This window comes from Zootoca vivipara, chromosome 10 (assembly GCF_965207765.1).
Source record: "Zootoca vivipara chromosome 10, rZooViv2.hap1.1, whole genome shotgun sequence".
Classification (NCBI taxonomy): domain Eukaryota; kingdom Metazoa; phylum Chordata; class Lepidosauria; order Squamata; family Lacertidae; genus Zootoca; species Zootoca vivipara.
Genome location: NC_142593.1, coordinates 3797596 through 3823575, shown reverse-complemented (window position 1 = coordinate 3823575; position 25980 = coordinate 3797596). Strand labels below are relative to the sequence as shown.

Below are 25980 nucleotides of genomic sequence, written 5' to 3'. Positions count from 1 at the left end.
ACAGGACTGCACGGCGATCAGGGAAACAAAGAAACTAGGAATAGAGTGATTTAGCTGCTGGCTAGAAAGGGACTTAGAGGGAACCTTTACGATGCAAAAACCAACAGAGGTGACCCAGCAATCCTTCCCTGTCCCAGGGAATGGTCCACACTGAGGATGAACACTGCAACTCCGCTCTCCGCTGCCAGCTGTTTTTTTTGCTGTGTGGGAGCTTTCCCCCCTTTTTTTGCTGTGTGGGAGCTTTCCCCCCTTTTTTTGCTTCTCTAGGGAGGGGCAGCTGCACCCCCTGCCCCATGCTGGGTACACCCATGCCTGCCATCACCACACTTCTCTCCCTTTTCTGTGGAGTGGCAGGAACCCCTCCCGCCGAGTTCCAGAGCATGGCTCTTGACAGTCTTGCTTTTTTGTGACACATCCCTCCTTGGGTGACCTTCCTCTTCCCAAGGGGCACCCTGCCTGCATCTCTGTTCCAGGACAGTCCACTCTGATCTAGCAAGAATTTCCTCATCTGGCTCAGTAGCTCAAAGTTTAGCTACATGGGCCTCAGGTTGCTGTACCTGCTCTTCCAGCAAGGCAACTTGAACTTGCTGCTGGTGTAGTTTTACATGCTTTCATGCAGGAAGGCAAACATGGCACAGGTGTTGCAGGTCACTTCGGTAGTTCCCTCACCTTTCATGTCTCTTGATCCCGTGTGCAGACGCACACCATGATGTATACCTCCCCCACACACACTTGTGAAAGAAGAAAGTAATGTATGAAATTGCAGTGATGAAACGTTTTAAGTGCAAGCCTGTCCATAATGATAAATTATTCACAGTTTTTGAGTACTTTCTAATTCACAGGGATTGTCTGTTTACAGGTCAGTCCACCTAACATTCTGTGCTTGCCTGTACTGAACATACCAAGAAGAGAATTCTGTTACTACACAGAAACGAGGTTTATTTTGGAGGAACTGAATCTCCCAGAGTCTCTCCATACCTTCTGTGATGAAATCAATTTGTATCAGCTGAACAATGAAGGGAAATTGTCTCTTACACTTGTGAACAGCAGTGCACTAACAAGGTACCGTGCTCCATATCTGATTACTAGCAAACTCAGCTTGAACTTGGCAAGATTTACCATTGGCTGCTCCTGAAAATCCCAAGTGTGAGACTTGCCTTTGTTCTCATCAGAGTTCAGGCTGTTATTATGATGATGAATACACAATGAAACGGTTAAGACATCAAAACTCCTTAACTTTTCTGTACTTATTTACACAGTTCATGATTACAAAGATCACATGTTGGAGATCACACACTCAAGTCATAGATGCATGAATGTTCTATCTATTTCTCTCTCTGCTTATATCTCTTTCTTCCCAGCAATACATAGATATGCTCTGAGTGGTACAAGAATGCCTAGTTTTGAGGGGTGCTGTGAACTCTTCCCTTGCTTGATCTGTGAATAGAACACAGAATTTCTGGATGGGGTTGTTCAGAAGGGCCCTGTGTTTCATGCACTCATAGAAAGCTGGTTTAATGACAAGGTGCTCATGAATGGCACCATCAAGAACACATTAAAGGCCGAGTGCTTTTCAACTACTGTGTCCCATCAGTGTATGGATTTCCACTTGGCAGAGGGACTCTCCCCTCTCTCCTCCCCCCATGTGAGTCCCACATCCTCTTCAGATCTGCTCCAGGGGGTGGGGTGGGGGAAGCCCTAGAACAGATTAAGGGTGTGTGTGGGATAATGTTCTACTGCACAAGAAGAAATCCTTGCACTGACAGAACGAGAGACTTTAGTGCTGTGTTGGATTTCACCCCATGGGCCAAATGAGGTGTGATTTGAAATGCAGTTGTGCAACTAAAGTGGAAACTTTAAAAAATGGAAATAGCATCTGTTGAGGGCACAGCTGATAATTATTCAGATGACAGCAGAATTTAAGCATTTCCTCATCTCTTCCTCTAGAGCTGATATTTGCTTTCAGGGTGGGTGGGAGAATTGAACCCCCTCCCCCCACCAACTGATGCCAGTTGGATTATTTTTACACACAAAAAATGTTGCTTTTAAAAAGATGAATAAAAAGTGCTTTTTTTCTGGGGGTACTCAAGGTACGCAGTACAGGCACTTTCTTCTCCCTCCCCCTCAAATGTTCTAAGTGTGACACTTACTGTGACAACTTCATGGTGAGTACTGTTGGGAGCTGGCCAGAGTGGCTGAGGAAACCCAACCAGAGGGGCGGGGTATGTACGTATGTACACACACACACACACACACACCTTTTTTCTATATATAGAAAAGCACTGGGAACAAACATTATTGGTGAAGGTGGGAACTGGCAGGAGATGGAAAGAAGAGAGAGATTCCTTCCCTTCTTCAATTCTGGTTTCTACCCTCCTTTCCCCACAGTAAATCTTTAAAGGGAAGCCACATTTGGCAACTTGCTGAACTCCACCCTTCTACAGAAATGGATGGGGAGCGGTGGGGAGAGATGATGCTTTGCTTCCTCTCTGGCAGCATATCTCAGAGCACTAAGCAGTTGTGTATCCTCCTTCCAAAGATACACTGAAGATGAAGTTGGAGGGTGGGTAGCTTTGGGGAAGAGACAAAGAGCACTTAAGCAAAATAAATTTTGGGTTACTTTTTGTGTATATTCACAGATCATGTCAAGTGTTTTCGGGGACTAGCTCCATGCAATCGGAGAGGGCGCTTCGGAGCCAAACAGTCAATGGCCCTGCCCAATAGGCAGGCTACTATTAAGGAAGAATGTTTCTCCATTTCACCATTTAAAATGTGCTAGTTTGATATCCTGTGGAACTTCTTTGCACAATGCAGGAAGTAATAAAAGGAAAAACTGTGTGTGAATCAAACTTCCGCTTTTTCAGCTTCTGACAAAATGCAAAGTGCAGCTTGTGCAACAACCCTGTGAACCCATCCTGCTGGGAGGAGTGGGTGACAGACATATAGAGGCGGTTTCTGTGCTGGCATTATTTTCAAGACATCTTAAATAATAATGACCAGAATGAAATGGTGTTGCTTAACTGCATAGTATCAACTAACTGCATTTAGATGACTTTGCCATATAGTTCAGAGAAATTGCATAAAGAAGAAAACTTTTGAAACCTTTGCTTTTATAGTGAAGATAGAAATTTGGAACCAGCTGTTGTCAGAGTCATCAACCCTGAAGAGCGATGTGATGGCAACCTGGAGACCTCGTCGTCCTCTTCCTCTCTGGTAGCAAAAGAGATTCTCCAAGAGGCACCAGAGTTAATCACTCGGCAACTGGCTCATCTTCTCAGAGGTGAGAGATTGTTCTTTATATTAAATACTGAAAGGTTTAATGGAGTGTTTCTGAATCCAATCATGCAGAGAGACTGTGATCCATTCTTTGGTTAACAATCCCTTGAAAGACCATAGGAAGCTGCATGAAGGAAGCAGGGTGCAAAGAGTTTGATAAAGAGTAACATTATGTGGAACAATAAAAATGTGCATTTAAAAATAGGAATGACTAGGGTGTTAAGTGCAGATATCTGCATGTCAATTGGGTAGGAGAATATCTTCTGTGTCTAGCTTTGTTTCTGCGACATGTGGGATTTGGAAATAAATGCCATAGCACTCAGTGAATATTATCAAAGGTATATGACCTAATTTTGTCCTCTGCTGTCCTTAGGGTGGCTATTTAAACATCAACAAAAAGGAGGAAATGCATCAACATAAAGAGGGCAAAAGAGGACTTGGATGTGCATATTTTTAGAGGTTAACTTATGTATAGATGAAATGCAAATTTAGAAATAATAATAATAATAATAATAATAATAATAATAATAATAATCCAGCTTCTTTCCTGACAGGAACTTTAAGCTAAAATAGGAACCGCTGAAAATACAGAAAAAATCATTAAAATACAATTAAACATTGATAGAATTAAAACTATGTCATTACATGCATTACATGCTACCCCCATCTTTGAGCCATGCAAGATTCCAGGGAGTTGCAGACATGCTTTGCTCACGGTCTGTGTTTCCTTTTGGAAATGAGGTACAGCAGAGACTGTGGTGTTTTTTATAATATAGGGTTTATTTACACATATATACAACCTGAGCCTACAATGGAGGGTTCCCAGCGTTACAATGCAACCCAGGCTATCTGGGTGGGGAGGGGGGTTGCTGTGATTTTTAGGAAGTCACTAGTTTGCACCAGGCGTCCTATTGGTGAGACCAGGTTTTCTGAGTGCATGTTCTGGAAGTTGGGCAATAGGGGCAATACAGGATTCCTTTTGGTATACCGACCTCCCCGCTGCACCAAGGATTCCCTGTCTGAGCTGCTTCAGGTCGTGTCGGATGTGCTCCTGGAGACACCTAGCTTGGTTGTCTTAGGGGATTTTAACATCCATGCCGACACGACCTTACAAGGAGCCGCTCGGGACTTCGTGGAAAGCATGGCCTCCATGGGGCTGTCCCTGAATAAGTCTGGCCCAACTCATAGCCGCGGACATGCCTTGGACTTGGTGTTTACCTCTATGGATGTTGGTGATCTGACACTAAGTAAAAGCGAAACTAACGAAGTGCCATGGTCAGATCACTACCTGGTGCAACTGGACTTCTCCGCGACCCTTCCCCTTTGCAGGGAGGTGGGACCTATTCGGATGGTCCGCCCCCGCCACTTAATGGATCCAAATGGTTTCCAGAGAGTGGTAGGGGATGCTTTATCCCATGTTGATGGCCTCTCAGCCGACTCCCTGGTGGCCCGCTGGAATGTGGAGTTAACCAGGGCCATTGACTGTTTGGCTCCGAAGCGCCCTCTCCGATTGCATGGAGCCCGGACAGCCCCGTGGTTTTCCCTGGAGCTGAGGGCGATGAAACAGTCGCTGAGACGGCTAGAGCACCGGTGGCGGAAAACTCATTCTGAAGCTGACCGAACACGGGCTATCAGCTCCACCTGGTACGCAGGCTGAGACCCTACCTGCCTGCAGATTGTCTCGCCAAAGTGGTGCATGCTCTGGTTATCTCCCGCTTGGACTACTGCAATGCGCTCTATGTGGGGCTACCTTTGAAGGTGACCCGAAAACTACAACTAATCCAGAATGCGGCAGCTAGACTGGTGACTGGGAGCGGCCGCCGAGACCACATAACACCGGTCTTGAAAGATCTACATTGGCTTCCAGTACGTTTCCGAGCACAGTTCAAAGTGTTGGTGCTGACCTTTAAAGCCCTAAACGGCCTTGGTCCCGTTTACTTGAAGGAGCGTCTCCACCCCCATCGTTCTGCCCGGACACTGAGGTCCAGCTCCGAGGGCCTTCTGGCGGTTCCCTCATTGCGAGAAGCCAAGTTGCAGGGAACCAGGCAGAGGGCCTTCTCGGTGGTGGCGCCTGTCCTGTGGAACGCCCTCCCATCAGATGTCAAAAAGGAAAACAGCTACCAGATTTTTAGAAGACATCTGAAGGCAGCCCTGTTTAGGGAGGCTTTTAATGTTTAACAAATTAGTGTATTTTAATGTTTCTGTTGGAAGCCGTCCAGAGTGGCTGGGGAAACCCGGCCAGATGGGCGGGGTATAAATAAAAAATTATTATTATTATTATTATTATTATTATAAAAAATATTTTTTGTTTCGACTACGTCAGACCAATACGGCAACCTACCTGTAAACAATAAGATTGTTGGTCTCCCTAGTTTGGTTCTTTGTTTTTAGACTGAACTTGGACTGAACTTGAAACAGAGGACCACAACAAGAAGAGCATTGTCCTCTGTATGTGGCTGCCTAGGCTTGAGTCCTAGTTAGCATAAAATGATGTAAACAGAACAGCAGGGGCAAAAATCCAGTTAGAGTCCATCTAGTCCAGTATTCTGTGATGGCGAGATAGTGAAACACCCTGTGAAAAAGCATGTGTGAACCACGCAGGGTGGAGAGGACAGGACACCCATCTCTTGGCTGTCCCCAGCATTCATTTCTAGATAACCTTATTCACATAGAATCTATTCTGGTGGCAATTACAAGTCTATTGGCATCTACTCCTATCCTTTCCATTTGCTTTGTGTGACCCTGAATTCTATTGTTTAGGAAGAGAATTACCTCTATTCACTTGCTGCACACCATAAAGCTTTAGATCAATGGTGGTCAACCTTTTTATACCTACCACCTACTAATGCATCTTTCTTGATGGTAAAATTGTTAGGATCTCCTACTCTCGAGTAGGACCCTGGCAGAGACACATGCCCAACTGGCATGTTCTCTCCCTCCTGGAGTGTAGTGGGCACTGCTGGGGAGGTAGGGGTTTTTTTGGGGGGGGGAGGACAGTTGCGGGCATGGTGCGGCATGGGGTTTTGGCCACCTCAAGAAGTGTGTTAGGTGGAGGTGTTTTGTGGCCTTTTAAAATGTCTCTGTCGGCTGTCGGGGAGACAGGCTCAGGCCCTTGTGGGAGCCTTTTTTTGGGCTGCTTTGGGAGTCGGTAGGTGCGGGGTGTTTTTTTTTTACTGTGTGGGTTGTGGGGGAGGCGGAGTTTTTGTTTTAGTAGAGGTGTGTTGCGGTGTTTGCGGGCGTGTTGGCCCTTCTAAGCGGTTTTTAAGGTGACGACGGTCACGGTGGGGTCTGGCGCGTTTCGTGCGTCCTGTGGAGGTGAGTTTTGGCCTTTTTGGTTTGCCGGTTTTGGCGGCGACGTTGGTGGCAGCAGCTAAAATGGTGGGCAGGCGTTTGAAGCGGTGATGGCGGTGTGGCTTTGGAGGTGACAGCGCGTGATCTGCCTTTCTATTGGATGCTGCTGGAGTCTTCAGAGTGTTTGCTGGTGATATGGGCGCCACTTTTTTGCATTTAATCATTATTTTAGGTATGAAAGGTGTGGTTTTAAAAAAAATTTTTTTTATGCCAGATCTGTCCCTGATGGGCATGGAACATTGTGTCCTAATTTGATGCAATTCGGTTATGGAGGAAGGCTGTGACATCTGCGCACGCAGTATGAACATTTATATATATATAGATAAACACATGGCAACATGGCTCCCTCCCTCTCTAGCATCAGGCAGCAAAGAGAAAGAACAAAGGACAATAGTCCCACTTCAGGAAACTCAGTAACACAAACATCTTCGTCACTTCCCACTGTGGAATGAAACCATCATGTGATAAACAACAATCCCATGACAGCAGACACGGGGAATGAATCTCCAACAAAAATTTCCTTACTGCCCACCAGTGCTCGATGGAAGGAGGATTCAGTTTGTGAACCCCCTACTGCCCACCTAGAGTCCTGAAATGCCCACTAGTGGGCAGTAGTGACCAGGTTGACAACCCCTGCTTTAGATCTTTAGAGAATCACCCCACACTTCCATGAATGGTGAGAAGTCTAAGGGAACAAATCTGGTTGAATCAATATTCTAGATACGTAGTTAGGATTGAAGATTGGGCCACGTACTAGCAAGAACATTGTAATATAGCATTTTAAAAAAACAAGCATTTAGTGCATAGACTAAATAAAAAGCTTAGCCTTTAAACAATAAATGCTAAAGGAACAAGTTTAAAAAGCAAACAGCTTAGGGATGAGCCCAAAAAGAATGGGTGTGAATTTTGTGAACATTTTGTAAACATCAGCACTGACAGAATGTGTCCACCTAATTCAGAAAGCATTACACCTCACTCTGAATAGGCTTTGTTTTCCTTCAGTAATATTGACATAAAGCTAAATCTGATTAGTTATAGAGCATCTTGACTTCATCACATTCAGTATATGATCCTTGTTTGGCTGGCACATATTAGCAAGAAGAAAGACGCCCTAAGAAGGGGGAAATGGTACAGAAGCAGAGACTCGGTGCAACTTCATTATAATCTGTTTCAGCCCTTAGGCTTCATAAAGGTAAAAAAAGTATGCAAATCCATCAATAGCTAGAAAGAGATGATATTAGTAAAGGAATCAGCACCAGCAGTGCTGTGATAACAGACATATCTGTGCAAAGATTATACTTTCATGTTTAAATTGTTTTAAAGACCTGCTTTTCCCTGATACCTTTGTCATTTCTTCATGTGCACAGTAAATTACTTTTCCCCGGTGGACTTTATCAAAACCTGCTTCAAGAATCAAAATACTCCTAGACGGGCTCTACTGTGAGTCAAAGGCCTGCCCCATTTCTGGGCTTATGCCAGAAGCAAACAATTAGAAAACCTGCCAGAGACTTGAGCCTGTATAATTTTATTTCCCGAGAGTCGTTTACTAGGGGACTGTTGCCAAACTAAGGATCCATTAAATTGCTGAATCATTACATTTTTGGTTGGAGCCAGCTGGCAAGGATGTAATTCAGTACACTGACTGTCAGGTATCTTGGGTCAGTGCACTCTCAGAAATACCTCCTTCTGTTTATTTGTATAAGGCCTTGAAGGATGCCACAAGGAGCACAGATTGTAACATGTAAACACAGACAAATTTAAAAAGGAAACCACCATTGTAACACATGGCATAAATTAAATGCAGACTCCAAAATTCCATCCATTGCTGCGGATGGTCTAAGGGGGGGGGTCCAGTGATTGGGTGGGGGGTAATTTTATTTTTTTGTTGCTCACATTGACTGTTATAATAAGTTCCCTTTTAGAAGCTTAGAAGGAAAGCTAGCATTTGAAAAGAATGTTGTTTGCAGAATGGATGGCTCACCCTTTTCTTATATGGTCACAAAGGCTGAGTGAATTGCATCTGTAGCCGTTTATAGATTTCAATGTGAAAAAGGGAAGGGGATTTTCCAAAACCATGAAAACAAATTTAAAATACAGTCAGGCAGTGCTAAGATTTGGGGAGGGCGGCAAGAAAGAGTGGGAAAACTCTCTCCTCCCCCCCCCCCAGCACTTTTAGGAGAGAAAGGGAATCCAATAAGAACCTTTGGTTTAAAAAGATACTCCTCATCACTACCACCTTTAGTCCTTGTCCTCTGCAGGAGAATCTCCTGCTGCTGGACATTTTCTAGAAGTAATCTACAATAGGAGCTCTTGTCTGAACAGATGGAGGGGACTCCATTTTTATTTCAAATCCATGGCACCTCTGTGTAGCTGTTTTATGTCACAATCAAAGAATTAAACAAATAAAAAGTGAATTCTTTGCCAGGACAGCATCTGAATTTTGTGCACCTAATGCTATGACTGATGTGCAGAGAACCTATCCAGGAATTAATGAATGAATGAATGAACAGTGACTACTCTGAACAAGGCAGTCATCAAAGCATTAAAACAACCAGAATGAGAGTATGTTTAGCCCTGTCCCCTTTCTCCATCCCTCTGATACTTTCCCCCACAACTTTAGACAGAGTCATCTTTTGGAAGAAGGAGAATGGTATGCATTGACATTCTGAATGGTTTCATATGCAACTGGTTAAGAAGCCGATTCTTTAAAATAATAATCCATTTCAATTTACTTTTCTGTATATTGCTTTTGCTACCCACAACATGTACAGATGTGCACAGTCTCAGCATTTATGTCTTGTTGTAATTGAGATCTTGAATTGGTTTGGCAAAAGCTGTTGTGCAATTATTGCTTAATTTGTTACCAATTGTTTAATTACACTGCATTGACAAGTGATAAATTAAAATAAAATTAATCAAATAATGTTACTGTAGTTGTATTGAAGCATAGCCTTCTTGATCTTTTTTTCTGTACAATTAGGCTCACAAATCAGTGCTGATCTTCTAGTCAGCTTTAATTCTAAGCTAATGAGCCTGTGTTGCTTTACAACTTGGCTGCTGTTACCTATCACTTTGTAAACTCTGTACCAATTGCTTTAAGTTTTTCTCTCTGGAGCAGTTGATTGTGGCTTTGAACCCCCCCCCCCCGGGTTTGTTAAAAACCAAATTTTTCCTTCCTTGGTGGTGGTAGAAATAATGGTTCAAAGCTAAATAAATAAGAAAATGCGGAAATGTGGAAATTCAAGTAGTCTGCTATGAATAAGAACAGGCTTCCCCAAACTTCGGCCCTCCAGATGTTTTGGACTACAATTCCCATCTTCCCTTCCCCAACCACTGGTCTTGTTAGCTAGGGATCATGGGAGTTGTAGGCCAAAACATCTGGAGGGCCACAGTTTGGGGGTGCCTGAATAAGAAAGACCGAAAAGAAATAAAAGGATAGCAGGCCATTTCTTTAAATAGTCATGACTTTTAGGGCTGATGTGGGAAAGAATATTAGTTTCTGTCTTCTGGGCTAACTTTCTCCTGTTAACACTTCAGGTAGCATCCTCTCTTTAGCCATGGATCCTGGACAAATTAATGGAGAACAGGAAGAAGTGCTTTCAAAGTTAGAGGAGAAATTCCCAGAGCTGCTGCCTCGAGAGGATATTATCACCGCTCTACAGGAAGTTCATCTCCATGCTCATGGTAAAGGGTTTTTCACTCCCCCTGCCCTTCACTTTTGATCCCTACTTTTAGACTGATTGGAACATGGCATTCTATAAAATCAGGACACCCATTAAATGTTTTTTAAAGCACCATATACACACACACAAACAAAAATCCCACCAACCTTCCACCACATGCAGTGATTATAGGATAGATGAGCAGCATGCATAGGATCTTTTCATAGGTGGTGATACTGTCTATGAAAGAAAAGTGTGGAAACTTGTGCAGTGTATTTTATCATGGCTGTTAAACGGCTTCCCAGTGCTGCACAACGCTGCTGGTTACCAAAAGGGAGAGAGGCAGTGCAAGCAGAGTGGTGGGAGATGGCGGGTTGGTTCTGCTGCTCCACCTGCTGCTTTGTCACGTGACAACCAGAAGCAACGTGGAGCATTTGGAAGTCAGTCCCTGCCACTCCACTGGCCACTATCACCCAATATTGTTGGGCTAGAATTTCCATCATCTCTGACCATTGGCCATGCTGGTTGGGGCTGATGAGAATTGGAGAGATGAAATCTGAAGGGCCACAGGGTCCTCTCCCCTGGTTTACAGGAAGTAGATGGAAGAAGTGTGGCCCTCCAACATAACATATGCTGCACATTGAATAATAATAATAATAATAATAATATAATAATAATAATAATAATAATTTTTATTATTTATACCCCGCCCATCTGGCTGGGTTTCCCTAGCCACTCTGGGCGGCTCCCAACAATGGTATTCCCAACAGAATATTTAAAACATCAAACATTAAAAATTTCCCTAAACAGGGATGCCTTCAGATGTCTTCTAAAAGTCAGATAGTAGTTTATTTCCTTGACATCTGATGGGAGGGCATTCCACAGGGCAGGCGCCGCTACCGAGAAGGCCCTCTGCCTGGTTCCCTGTAACCTCGCAGGGAGGTGCCACCACCAGAAGGCCCTTGGTGCTGGACCGCAGTGTCTGGGCTGAATGAACAAAAGTTGGCATAAAAGATAGGACTCCCAGCTCTATGTCTGGTCTCATTTCATGCACACAATTTATTTAGTTACAGGTAGGTAACCGTGTTGGTCTGACGTAGTAGAAACAAATAATTCCCCTCCCTTCCAGTGTCACCTTAGAGACCAACTATGTTTGTCATTGGTATGAGCTTTTCGTGTGTATCTGAAGAAGTGTGCATGCACACGAAAGCTCATACCAATGACAAACTTAGTTGGTCTCTAAGGTGCTACTGGAAGGAATTTATTTTTTATTTTGTTGCTACAATTTATTTAGTTTTTGAACATTTAAAATAGGCCGTTTACTCAAAGGAGCATGACACTGTGGCTGCTGCTGTTTTGGCTGCATTTCTGGTGGGTGAGATAGAATACATGGTGATTATATTTACAGGTCAAATATTAGAAATTTGGACACTGTGGAACCATCAGGCACAGTTTCTTAGGGCTCAATCCAAACTACCGCCCTGCTATTGGGCCTTTGCAGAGTGATAGGGCCACTGTTGCATCCACAGCCCTCCTGCTCAAAGCACCTGCGGTGGGAAATGGTGGGTGGGCAGGACCAATGCTTTCATGTGGTAAAGAGAGTATATTGGGGAGAAAGTGGCTCCTCGGCTGGCTCAGCCATGCCCAGTCCTCAGAATGCTCTGTATTGAAGCATTCTGCTTCTTCCCTTGGTGACGGCAGGAGGGAGGAGACGGGGCTTATGTGGGGCTGGGAGAGATTTGGGTAGAAATACACTTCCACCTAATCCACTCCTCCAAGTCTAGTGTAAGAGGGTTTGCATTGCTCTTTTATGGTGCTTGTACAGCAAAATATTGAGCCCACAGTGAATTATCACAGTTTTTCTTCAAGGCAAAAAGGGAGCAGATTTACTTTTTACATAGTAGAAATGAATTGTTATTTGCTTAGTATGACAAACAAAACCATTATTCGGTATTCAAAAACATCCAGTATTCTTCTCAAAGTCAAGTTCTTTGTTACATTCCAGTTCGCTGATTCTTAGTATGTATGAATAATTTTCCTGTCTGTCCCACAGGGCTAAGGATTGAGGAGGCCATGCTCAAGGATCTAAAAGAGGTGTCCGATGGAGAAATAAAAGTAGCTGTTAGCACTGTGTATATGAATTTGGAGGTACGGAGAAAGCGAAATGGGATGGGATTGTTTAGCTGTGCCCACAGTGTTGTTTGCTGCATTGCATGAGATGTGTGCCACTTCCTGTGATTGATAGATTTCTTTCCCAGGCATTTTAAATCATTTGTTATTAGGCAACTTGCAAAGCATTCTGGATGTGACTGCAGGTTTTGTATCTGTCATTCTGACTGGATCTGGCATCATCTTTGTGACAAATACGAACTTGACAAAACAAAAATTTGTCAGATGCGTCTGCTAATGCCAGTATAATTGGCAGTGTTAATGCTTTTGAAAGTGACAGCTAAAGATTGAGACTAGCTTTGCTGTGGTGTTTGCCTTTCCTAAGAGATTTCTCCAAGTGATATCAAAATATTACTCTCTGCCAATTTCTTCTCTTGCATTTTACCTTTTTTGCCCTGCATTATACTATACCCTGAGAGTATATTTATGCTTGTTCCCTACTGGGATTTCCTTATAAATGACAACTATTTTATCAAAGTGACTTTAGAGTAGAATTGGTTTTCTCTTAAGCAGATGAATAATATTTACTCAGTGGGTGTAGCTTACAATTTACATGTTTTGGTTTTTGGTTTCAAAAAGTTACTGGGCAACTGTGTGCACATGCCTTGTTTGTATGTGTTGGTGAAGAAAATGATAGCTTTTTGCACTTGCATCAGTCATCCATCCACTTGTTACCCTTTATCTTATTGTAGGATGTATTCAGATTGCCTTGGCACAAAGGCCACTAATAAGTGCTTTACACATGACATTTTTCCGACTTAGAGATGGCCTCTAGATCTGCTAACACATGTCTGTTGTGATGTGTTGCATCTCTGATTGATTTTGCAGGGAACATGTGACATAACATAAGCAAGTGCATTCTGGCCAGTATTCTTTCCAAACATTAGGATATATGTGGCTGCAGTAGACAAGGGCCCAATCCGGAGAGAGTTACTCCTACCTAATTTTTATTGCATCAAGTAGGTATTACATTTAACTCTGGGCCAAGGCATAGATGTAAACAACACATTGATCTGGATTGTATCCATAGAGAATAACACACAAGTAAGGTAAAGGGACCCCTGACCATTAGGTCCAGTTGTGTCCGACTCTGGGTTTGCGGTGCTCATCTCGTGTTATTGGCCGAGGGAGCCGGCGTACAGCTTCCAGGTCATGTGGCCAGCATGACAAAGCCGCTTCTGGCGAACCAGAGCAGCACACAGAAAGCCGTTTACCTTCCCGCTGTAGCGGTACCTATTTACCGTATTTCCCGCTCCATAGGACGCACCTGACCATAGGACGCACCTAGTTTTTTAGAGTAGGAAAACAAGAAAAAAATATATTTTGCTTTCGTGAATTGTCCTAGGCATGGCAGCCAACTCCTAGAGGCCTAGGTACCTTTGCACCCCCCATTAAATATTTGAGGAAGCTTCTTTTGCAAAGGGGGAAAGCTTCATTTTTTTGAGGATCAGCTCAAAGTTGTGCAGCTTTTTTGCAAATGGGAAAAGCCCCGTTTTTTTGGGGGGGGGGGTCAGCTCACAGTTGTGCATCTTTTTTGCAAAGGGGGAAAGCTCCATTTTTGAGGATCAGCTCAAAGTTGTTGAGCTTACCTTGCAAAGGGAAAAATCCTGTTTTTATGGGCTTCAACTCACAGTTCTGCAGCTTCTCTAGGAAAGGAAAGTGACTCATTTCTACAGTTTCCAGACAGATAATCTAATCAGTCAGTCACATGTCGCTGGGGAAACAAGCAGCCTCTCTCTGCAGACAACAATTGAGGCCTGGGCAAGGGGCCTGGGCGGGGTGGGAAGGGAGCTATCTCCCTTATCTCCCTCCCCGATCTCTTGCAATCAGCTGCTGAGCGGGTCCTTTCAACACTCTCTTTCCCTCTTGTTAGCCTTTAGCTCTTTCTAAAAGAAAAGAAAAAGCATGATCTGCCTTTCGCCCCTGGGCAATTTGGCTCCAGGGACCACACATTCACTCCATAAGACGCACAGACATCTCCTCTTACTTCTTATGAGGAAAAAAGTGTGTCTTATGGAGCAAAAAATACGGTATCTACTTGCACTTTGACGTGCTTTCGAACTGCAGGAGCAGGGACTGAGCAACGGGAGCTCACCCCGTCACGGGGATTCGAACAGCTGACCTTCTGATCCGCAAGCCCTAGGCTCTGTGGTTTAACCCATGGTGCATACTCTTTTATAAATTGTGTCAGTATCAATTAATTTCCTTTGTAAGCTCCATTCAAATGAACTGTGGCACAAACGTGTGGGTTCCTGAAAAACATTGTAATTTGTAGTCTTTACTTCCAGCTTCTACCCATCTAACATTAAGAAACCCATTTAGTGTAAGGATGCATACTAATCAAGGGTTATAGGTATTATTGTATTCTAAAAGCACATTTACACCATACATTTAAAGCAGTGATACCACTTTAAATGGGCAAAGAATTTTGGGAGCTGCAGTTTGGTAAGGGTGCTGAGAGTTGTTAGGAGACTCCTAACCCCCTTATGGAGCTAGAGTGCCTAGAATTTCCTGGGAAGATGGGTTTATTGTTAAACCCTCTGAGAATTGTAGCTCTGTTAGGGGAGCAGGGGTCTCATAACAACTCTCAGCATCCTTAACTGTGGCCCCCAGAATTCTTTGAGGGAAACCAGGACTACTTAAAGTGGTATCATAGTGCTTTAAATGTATGCTGTGAATGTGGCCTGTGAGGATCCTTGTTTTTGAACCAGATTTCAACAGTAGTAAAAAGGACTTTTTTCTGTATTAGGCCCCTAGTCTTTGGTGGAACAACCCCCATGTGTCCTTATAGGGTTATGAGCCCCCCCCCCCGTATCTTGTGCTCAGTCAGGCATAGGTAGTGCTAGGTCAGAGGTTCGAATCCGCACGACGGGGTGAGCTCCTGTTGCTCTGTCCCAGCTTCTGCCAACCCAGCAGTTCAAAAGCACCCCAGTGCAAGTAGATAAATAGGTACCGCTGCTACAGAAAGGTAAACGGTGTTTCTGTGCACTCTGGTGCTCATCACGATGTCCCAGAAGCAGTTTAGTCCATGACCCGGAAAGTTGTCTGTGGACAAACGTCAGCTCCCTTGCCCTGAAAAGCAAGATGAGCACCGCACCCCATAGTGGCCTTCGACTGGACTTAACTGTCCAGGGGTCCTTTGCCTTTAGCTTTTACCTTAGGTAGTGCTAGGTATACTGCCCAGCACTCAGCCTTTACCATAATTTGGAGACCTAATGTGCTCCCCCTTGTGTAACTTTGGATTACATGATTTAAAATGTCACTGCCATTGTACAAACATTCACATGGAGTTTTAGAGATGGCATTCAGGCTGATTATAGAAATTTGTATTTGACGCCAGCAAACCAAGTAAATATGCTGCTGTTTAAGCTTTTAGTAATGGCATTTGAAACAAAATTCTGACTAACTTGTGAGTCCCCCCCCCCCCGTGTCTTTTCTGAGGAGTTAGGGTAAAATAAATGATGTATGGAGCTGTAGGAATGAGACTCTGGCAGGCTACCTTACGTCTAAGGAACATTAAACATAGGGCTCTCGTTTAGCAAATAAATAACCATTCACTTCAATGGTTGCATAGTCTGGACTTGTGTGCATATTTTTGCAAAGATAAGGAGAGGCCATTAGGGATTTAATATAAAATAAAGCGCCAAGGGGTCTTCTTGTAGTCCCAGTCTTTCTGCCACATGGTGTGTTACTAATGTGCCTAAATGGGCTTAAATGAATTTGTTATCTTTACTACATTTGCAGTGTGTATATATTTATATATTATTTTAATTGCGTTCTTTGTAAAAGAAAATCTATCATATTTTTAGATGTTGGAAACATTGCACACATAAACAAATCAAACTTTTTTTAAAGCATCAGATAATCTTTGCCTGTAGGTGACTTCGTGATGTAGCTATTGTACAGCAGGAAGTATGCCATGAGTTCATCTTCTCAGATATATTCCTAGTTAAGTAATCACCTTCTAAGAACAAATGGGGCAGCCAAAGATCCATTACTGAATGCCCTCTCCTCACAAGTTTAAGCGATAAAGTGCATTACTTTGGAGGATAGTTATGATACTGTTGATACCCTAGGACCTGTTAAAACTCATGTCTGAAATAACAATAACATATCTGTTCAGGTTCAACAAATTTTGTGGTGCTGGTTTCTGATACTTGAACTTGAACATTTCTTAATTATCTGCTTCCATTACAAGTAATTACTAAAAAGAAAATGATAAAAAGATGGGCTCAAATTGAAGCAACTGAGTAATACAGCATCACACTTCATTATAGCCATATACATTTATGACTGTGGGTAAGGGTTAGACTCTATTGTCTAAGATGAAATGAATTTACTTTTCAGAATTCTCAGTTATCCTGAGGTTTTTTTTTAATATCCTCAGTTTTTTTAAAAAATATTTGAATAATTTTCAACTATCCATTGAATATGGTATCTATGTTGGACACCTTGAAATAGTTGATTTCATTATTTGATGGTATTTGATAGTTGGCATGTATGTTATTTAAATTGGCAGATTTTGAGACTACATATTTCTGGTTTGCCAAAATCAAAGCAATTAAGATATTCCAAAAAGTCTAAAGCACCCAGATTTTGAGCTAGGATTTCACGTTCAAAATTCAAATTTGAAATGTTTAAGTTCAAATTTGGATCTCCAAAACAGCACATGGGAGGTGGGGTATCAGCTGGGCAAGCTGATATAGCCTAGTGTTGAATTCCACCCTATAATATTTAGTCAAGTATATATGGGTATTTCTTAACTCAGGCTGCAATCTGTACCCATTTGCCTTGGAATACTAAGCCCCCCTGGAACTTCATGTGTTTTACTTCAGAGCAGCCATGTATGGAATTGCACTGTTGTTGTCATGGGAAAAGGGGAGATGCCTTGATTCAGAGCTGCCATTTTGGATGGCACCCTTTTATCCAGGGTCATGTCTAGATCTGCTCTAATATTTGCATTATGACCATGGTACTGTATGTACAATTCTTTATACAATAATATGTCCTGAAGCAAAGGTAACCAACCTCTATTTCATTTTGTTACAGTAACTTCTTGACCTCTTATATGTAGGGAAAGGAAGTCATTGTGTCTGGCACTGGCTGGAAGACTGGAAGGGGAAGAGTGAATTAACTTGCTGTGGAATTAATTTGGTTGCTTCAATATCGGTTAGTTGGGGGTGGGGCTGGCCAGGGCAGATTGTAGGGGAGGTTGGCTGAGCTGGGCTCAGTGTTCTTACTGCCTTCCCTTTCTCCCAACCGGTATGATAACTGTTTGGTCTGTACACAGTATGGTTTGCTGTGGATCCTTGTGGACAGGGCCAGGAAGAAATTTTATGTTTCGTTGCTAAATGTGTCTCCTTGTTATGTTCCTCACAGTGTTATTGGTCACACAACTGACTTTGGCACTTGGGGAGGGGTGGACCCTCACCACACACGTCACCACAGAAAGTCAACATAAGGGATTTTGTGGGGCCTGGACTCATAAGCCAATCTGTTGATTGGCATAACACAAGGTGGCCATAGGTTGTCTTCTGCTGCCTCAAAGCCCCAGGTTGCTCGCATACAGGTTGGGGTCTTCTGTCAGCAGGCAGGCTGTCAGATACTCTGTGTGCCTCCCTGCATTATTGTGTAGCCAAACTCAATGAAGATGCGGGTAAGAAACTGACCATTTTTTAAACCCAGCTGCTTGTGGCCGTTCCCCTTCTTTGCTTCTCCCTCCTCCCTCTCATGTTTCCTGCTGTACAGGCAGAAACAGTGACACCTCCTACATATACTTTTACCCACAACAGTCCACCAGCATTCCATGCCCAGTGAGCATTCTCAGCTTTATAAAGATAGGCACATGGACAATTGAGTTGATGGGTCATATCCTACAAGTCATTCCATTCACACAAGGAGTTCTGCTTGCACAATGGAGCTTCCTTGCCCTCTCTTCCTCCACGCACCTCATCCAATCTGTTTTGTGTTTTCCCCAACCCCCTGGAGCAGATTTGGGACGTAGGAGGCAAGTGGGGACAAAAGAGGGAGGGGAAGTTCTATTGTACAAGTGGTAGTCCTTGTACAAAGAGGACAATTTCATTGAATATAACCATATATATATTTATTTGAGCGTTGAGTCTCTTTCCCACATCTTTCCTGGTCCCATATTGGTTCATTCTAGTCCATTGAGAGAGGACTGCTTTAAGAATTTTCAAGGTATGAGTCGTTTTCTATGAAGCCTATGCTCATTTCTTGGGCTAAATCATTTTATTATTAGCAAGCAATAACTTAATGCTAAAACCCAAGTGTATCTCTGGCCCACTATTAGAAATGCAAAGAGCAAGCATGTTTTCAAATAGCACTCTGTGCTGCCAATGATGTATCAACACCCTATGCCATTACTCTTCTCTAAATGTGATAATAATGTGATCTGTTAACATAAAAAAAGTTTGATGCCACAAAAGCAGCTGGAAATGGACAACTGAAATATGCATATATCTAACTCATATCATCAAATGCACAGTTTGATGTATGTTGTTAAAAGCTTTTCATATCTTTCTGTTCCTCTCAAGCAAAAACAGCTCCTTTTGAATGTAAATCAAGAAGTTTCAGAGTACTCATTTCTCAGTGATGGGTTCTGGGGATATGGCTTCCTCATTTCAGATACCTATTGGGTGGCCAGGGGAAAACAATATTGGTTCACTTGAGGTGGTTTAAGGTTGCTGGTAATCTTAGTATCTTCAGGCCAATATGCACAAACAGCTGCCAAGAGAAAGTCACTTTAAATTGCTCCCTGTAGCGACTCGCTTCATGTTGCCTCTTGCCGCTGTGCATTGCTGTTGACCCTGAGTTCAATGCTTCGAATCAGAATTTTGGGGGAGAAAATAGCTTAAAATGTTTATACCTCAATCCACTGAGAATCCTATTTCCTTGGGACTGGTTCAGGGATCTAGCTCAGTGCCCAGCACACATATATTAGCACTAATTAGCATCCCTCAGAGCTCTGATGCAGCTCTGATGGGCTTTTGGGGGTGAGGAAAACAGGGAGGCTTCCTTAAAAAACACACGCTCACACTGACTGACAGCACCTATCCAGGGTTTGAGACAAGACTTTTTCAGTCCTATCTATGGATTTAAGCTATTTCTGCCTCTTGGGTAACAAAGTAATACTCGATCCACTCCACCAGGAGTGGGGTACTGGATCCACTGATGTATTGGTGGTGCCTGCAAGGCCCTTGTGGTCTAGCTGTGTCCTACACTTCACATCTTATATGATGTCAAGTGTAGGGTAGCTGGCTCTTGCTTGGTCACAGCCCATAGAAAAGGAGGTCTGGAAGACTTAAATTTGGCCCACAGGCTTGATATTCCCCACCCCTGTGCTACACACGTGCAATACTGCTCTCAATTACTTGTAGCCTGGCATGTTTTTCTGGCCCAGAAGCTTCTGCACAACTTTCATCTCATAGGGTGTTTCTTTAGCTGCAGCAACACAAATTCGGCATCCCCAAACTGCGGCCCTCTAGCTAAGAGGACCAGTGGTCGGAGAAGATGGGAATTGTAGTCCAAAACATCTGGAGGGCCGAAGTCTGGGGGTGCCTGTGCTAGAGTAAGGCTGCTCAACTGTGGCTGAGAATACAAAAGCAATTTGTCTACAGTGGTGCCTCGCTAGACGAAATTAATTCATTCCACGGGTCAATTCGTGTAACGAATTTTTCGTCTAGCGAGTCCCAGTTTCCCATAGGAATGCATTGAAACTTAATCAATGCGTTCCTATAGGCTCTGGGGGACTGGCAGCGGCATGCAACGGGGCTTCGGAGAAGGTCTCCGAAGCCCCGTCCGATGTCGGCTGTGTGCAAGGCGGCGGGGGGAGAAGCTCTCTTCTCCCAGCCACCGCCTTGCCTGCCTCCCCCAACACGGAGAGCAACTTCGGAGGTCTCCAAAGTTGCGCTTCGTGCCGGCTGTGCGCGACGAGAGGCGGCGGGGGAAGACCTTCTCCCGCCGCCTCTCACCAGCCTCCCCCGACACAGAACGCAACTTCGGAGGTCTCCGAAGTTGCGCTCTGTGTCGGGGGAGGCAGGTGAGAGGCGACGGCGGGGGACGGAGCCGAATCGCAGCGGGCGCTGCTTGCCCCCACCTGTCTTCCCCGAGCCAAGGGGAAGACAGGCAGGGGCAGCCGCCGCCCCGCCCCATTTCAGCTCTGTCCCCCCTGGCAAAGGAAGATTAGCTGTCAGCTTCCCTCGCTGACAGCTGATCTTCCTTTGCCGCTTTCTATGGCCGCGCTTCGTAAGACAAAGCGGCGGTCATAGAAAATGTTGTCGTCTTACGAATGACTCGCGCAACGCAAAACTCTTTCGTCTAGCGAGTTTTTCGTTGTGCGAGGCATTCATAAAGCGAGGCACCACTGTACTTGCCAGTAAACCAGTATATCTGCCTTACGCAAATTCTGATGAAAAATCTAAAATGTTTCCACTGATTAACTATTTTGAAAGTATTAAGAATTGAGATATTCTGCTGCAGACTGCTGTGTAAGGTATCGCGGTATCTCTACATTAAGTAGTCACCACCTTCTTGAGATACTTCAGTGCTAGGAACATAGGAAGCTGTCTTATATTGAATCATAGAGTCATAGAATTGGAAGGGACCACAAGGATCCAAACTCCTGCAGTGCAGGAATAGGCAGCTGTCCTGTATGGGGATCAAACCTGCGACCTTGGCACTATCAGCACCGCACTCGGGTCAGACTGTTGGTCTATCTAGCTCAGTAATGTCCCACCTGAAAGCAGTTCTCCAGCTTTCAGGTGGGACATTCCCAGACCTACATGGAGAATACCAGGGACTGAAACTGGGACCTCCTGTATGACAGGAAGATGCTTACCACAGAGTTACGTTGCTTCCCTAATGCTGACAGCCATATGCTGAGAACAATAGAATCTTGGAGTTGGAAGGGACCCAAGGGTTATCTAGCTCAACCCCCTACAATGCAGGATACTCGGCTAAAGCACCCAGGACAGATGGTCATCCAACCTCTGCTTATAAACCTCCAAAAAAGGAGAGTCCACAACCTCCTGAGGGAGACCGTTCCACGGTCGAACAGCTGTTACTGTCAGAAAGTTTTTCTGAATGTTTAGTCGGAATGGATTCTTTGCATCCATTTTCATGCTGCCTCCTCGGGGCCTCCAGTGAAGGACCTCAGGTAGCACTGAGAGATGCTAGTGGTCAGTAAACACATCATAGTGAGCTATATTAGGATTGGGGAACCTTGCGCTTAGGAGTCGAATGTGGACATACAGGCATCTCTGTGGGTAACCATCAGGACTTTCCTTGGCCTGCATTCCTCCCCTGCTCTGCTTCACACCCTCCATTAGTGCTTCTGCCTGGCTGCAATGTGCCCTTGATCTCTGATAAAGATTCGTGCCTTAGAATCATAGAATTGTAGAATTGGGGGAGACCCTGAGGGTCATCTAGTTCAATCCTCTGCAATGTAGGAATCTCAGCTAAAGCATCCATGACAGATACGGATTGGCTAAAAGTGAGCTTAAATGTCACAAAACTCAATGTCAAGTGATGATACATAGTAACCACTCAATCTTGCACCACATAATAGGTCACAGCTGCCTCTATAGGAAATTGTTACATTGACATGGATATGAAACGTCTCTCTGTTGGGCTCTTTAACATATGCAGAAATAATTTGAAGATTTGCTGCAGTCATACAATAAGCAACATACATATGACAACAGGCAATAAATGTAATGGTTATATGATGCAGTCAGAGAGTCATTCAGACCAAGGTGAATGGTGTCAGTATTACCTGGAGAATGACACAGAAGCTTCGTGATGATTCAAGGACTGATGTGCATTCAAAGTAGAGGAAAACAAGTTATTCGCTCCTCTTGAGTACATATTTCTGTACAAACAAAATCAAGCCGTTGTGCCTCAGATTTTATGCCATTACCAATAGGCCATGGTCTTTGAAATCATCCTTCTAGTTGTACCTAGTTCTGATGCTCTGAAGGAAGGAAAAAATAGGTGGAAAAAATTGATCCTGGTTTCATAGAATTGTAGAGTTGGAAGGGACTCAAAGGTCATCTAGTCCGCCCCCTGCAATGCAGGAATCTCAGCTAAAGCACCATTACACCACCATCGGGATGAGATATCAGCTAATATTTTTGGACTACAAAGTGCTCCTATTTTGAAACAGAAATATTACAAAGCTGTTCAGAGAATGAATGCAATGCAAGGAGAAGCTAAACAAGGATGGGTGACACCTGGTTTGAGAGCAGTACATGTGAAAAGGATCTAGGAGTCTTCGTAGACTACAAACTTGACATGACTCAACAGTGTGATGCAGCAGCTAAAGAAGCCAATGCAATTCTGGGCTGCATCAATAGTATAGCATCTAGATCAAGGGAAGTAATAGTACCACTGTATTCTGCTCTGGTCAGGCCTCACCTGGAGTACTGTGTCCAGTTCTGGGCACCACAGTTCAAGAAGGATACTGACAAGTTGGAATGTGTCCAGAGGAGGGCAACCAAAATGGCCAAAGGCCTGGAAACGATGCCTTATGAGGAACGGCTTAGGGAGCTGGGTATGTTTAGCCTGGAGAAGAGAAGGTTAAGGGGTGATATGATAGCCATGTTCAAATATATAAATGGATGCCATATAGAGAAGGGAGAAAGGTTGTTTTCTGCTGCTCCAGAGAAGTGGACACAGAGCAATGGATTCAAACTACAAGAAAGAAGATTCCACCTAAACATTAGGAAGAACTTCCTGACAGTAAGAGCTGTTTGACAGTGGAATTTGCTGCCAAGGAGTGTGGTGGAGTCTCCTTCTTTGGAGGTCTTTAAGCAGAGGCTTGACAGGCATATGTCAAGAATGCTTTGATGGTGTTTCCTGCTTGGCAGGGGGTTGGACTGGATGGCCCTTGTGGTCTCTTCCAACTCTATGATTCTATGGTTCTATGATTCTTATTGCTATTGGCCAAAGTAGTCATCAATTCTACAAAGGAATCGAACTTCCTCATGTTCATTAAGGTACTTCCACCATAAAAGTTTTTAATTTGAAAGATAAAGGTAAAGGGACCTCTGACAGGTCCAGTTGTGGATGACTCTGGGGTAGCGGTGCTCATCTCGTTCTATAGGCTGAGGGAGCCGGCATTAGTCTGCAGACAGCTTCCGGGTCATGTGACCAGCATGACTAAGCCGCTTCTGACAAACCAGAGCAGCGCACGGAAACGCCGTTTACCTTCCCGCCAGAGCGGTACCTATTTATCTGCTTGCACTTTGACGTGCTTTTGAACTGCTATTTGGGTAGGAGCTGGGACCGAACAACGGGAGCTCACCCTGTTACGGGGATTCAAACTGCCCACCTTCTGATCAGCAAGCCCTAGGCTCAGTGGTTTAGACCACAGCGCCACCCACTTAAAACATCTTGGGACCCTCTTGATCTTTTTGTCTAGGTCTTGTAGTACATGGTACACATGACATCTATATCAGCATATATGATAGAGATTGAGGTCTTATACACACCTCTGGATGTTCAGATCTGCCAAATACACACACTTTATTAGTGGCAAAAGTTACTTTTGCACCGGAACAGCTCTAGGTGCACCTCTATATTTCCAAAGGAGAACTGGTTTTTGTTTTTTTTAAGATTCAGAAAACAGTGAACACACAAATGGGGTGAAGGCTAAATGTTTTATGAAATAGCTCAAGAAAGCTACAAAGCCTTATTTTATGCTCCTTTGGTTGCCGGAAACTCTTTCAGTAACAAGCATGACCCGTGAAGATGGAGCTGGAGCTGTGGCTAGCATGTAGCACTTTCTGTGGTCAAGCCTGCACAGAGGTTCTCACCAACTGATGTGGCTTATGTATCTCTGGGGTCCATCCCCACCAAAATAACTGTTGGGGTTACATAAACCACAGCTTGTGTTCGTGACACATTAGTTTCTCACCCGAGTGAGATACTAATACTTGGCAGTAAGTCAACATGGATAACATCCAAGGATTCTTTACTCCAAGTGCCATGTGAAGCCTTATCTTAAGATAACCATTCTCCCACTGTTCCATCTAAACATAGATAGGTCTGAGAAACTACTGGTTTATGGAATAAACTTGAAGGCCTAGGCCCACAGGATTCCTAACCTTTACTGGCATGTGAGGGGCAATTGCTGGGCACCACCCTGATCTCTTTGATACATCATCTTCTGTGAAATGGTCCTACAACCTCTTGCTGCTCTCAAGGACACAAATTTTAAGCATGCAACAATTTTACCTGTAAAGTGTATATTCTAATATTTGACCGAGACTATGCTTCCAGTAAGCACGAGGCAGTGATTTTACTCCATATAATACAGTTTGCATGAGAATATCCTCGTTTAAGATTTTATTTTTGAAATGTTATTGACACACTGAGAGAACATGAGAATATTTTTCTTAGATTGCTGATTTTGCCATCGCTTAAGTCCACATCTATATTTATTATTATCCTTTTGATGGCCTTCTATGTAACTCTATTCATGTGCAGCTACTAAAGCTTTTGTTCTGTCCTGTTCTTTAAATCTGCAAAGTTAAACGCAATTATATTGACATATGGTGATACTGTGATACATCTTAAGGGTTAAAGGTTGAAGGAACCATGGCTTGTCAATTAGCAATGTAAATGAAACATTCATTATCCAGCATGCTGAGAAGTTGATGAACTGTACAATAAATCTGAGCTCAAGTTGCAACTGAGATAAGTCATTTTAGACAATACAGTATTTATGAAGATCTGGGACAGTGGCTTGAATTCCCTGATGAAATATTTGATTGTGTCTCCATTATTTTATGGAGAGTAAAATAATCCTGACATCCCAAATTAAATTTTAGTGTAGCCCAGAAAATATTTAAGCAGTGTGTTCAACTCTAATATGCACAAAGTTGGATAAGGTTACAGGAGCAGCTTTTTTAGTTCTTATCATACCAGTGTAAATTCTGTTACATTTACATTCAGCATCATTATCAATGGAATAACCAAGACTAGAATCAGACATATTCTTTGTGTGCTCTAATTTTCAAGAACAGAATATATATTGCCTTTTAAAAAAGAAAAGAAAAGAGAGAGATTAAGGCTGCAATCCAGTTCCTATTTATTTGGGAACTTTTGTTGTTGTTGTTGTTTAGTCGTTTAGTCGTGTCCGACTCTTCGTGACCCCATGGACCATAGCACGCCAGGCACTCCTGTCTTCCACTGCCTCCCGCAGTTTGGTCAAACTCATGTTGGTAGCTTCGAGAATACTGTCCAACCATCTTGTCCTCTGACGTCCCCTTCTCCTAGTGCCCTCAATCTTTCCCAACATCAGGGTCTTTTCCAAGGATTCTTCTCTTCTCATGAGGTGGCCAAAGTATTGGAGCCTCAGCTTCACGATCTGTCCTTCCAGGGAGCACTCAGGGCTGATTTCCTTAAGAATGGATAGGTTTGATCTTCTTGCAGTCCATGGGACTCTCAAGAGTCTCCTCCAGCACCATAATTCAAAAGCATCAATTCTTCGGCGATCAGC

General features: G+C 43.6%; 1 protein-coding gene across 13 annotated transcripts in view; it reads left to right on the top strand.

The window, feature by feature from the left end:
* Nucleotides 1-25980, top strand: part of PRUNE2 (prune homolog 2 with BCH domain) — a 138693-nt gene that overhangs the window by 31808 nt on the left and 80905 nt on the right. For all 13 annotated transcript variants that reach the window (XM_088653070.1, XM_088653069.1, XM_088653064.1 and 10 more), the window contains exons 3-6: nucleotides 860-1062; nucleotides 3117-3280; nucleotides 10165-10311; nucleotides 12343-12437. In XM_088653070.1, coding sequence (XP_088509196.1) covers nucleotides 860-1062; nucleotides 3117-3280; nucleotides 10165-10311; nucleotides 12343-12437 — 609 coding nt within the window. The remainder of the gene's footprint in view (nucleotides 1-859; nucleotides 1063-3116; nucleotides 3281-10164; nucleotides 10312-12342; nucleotides 12438-25980) is intronic.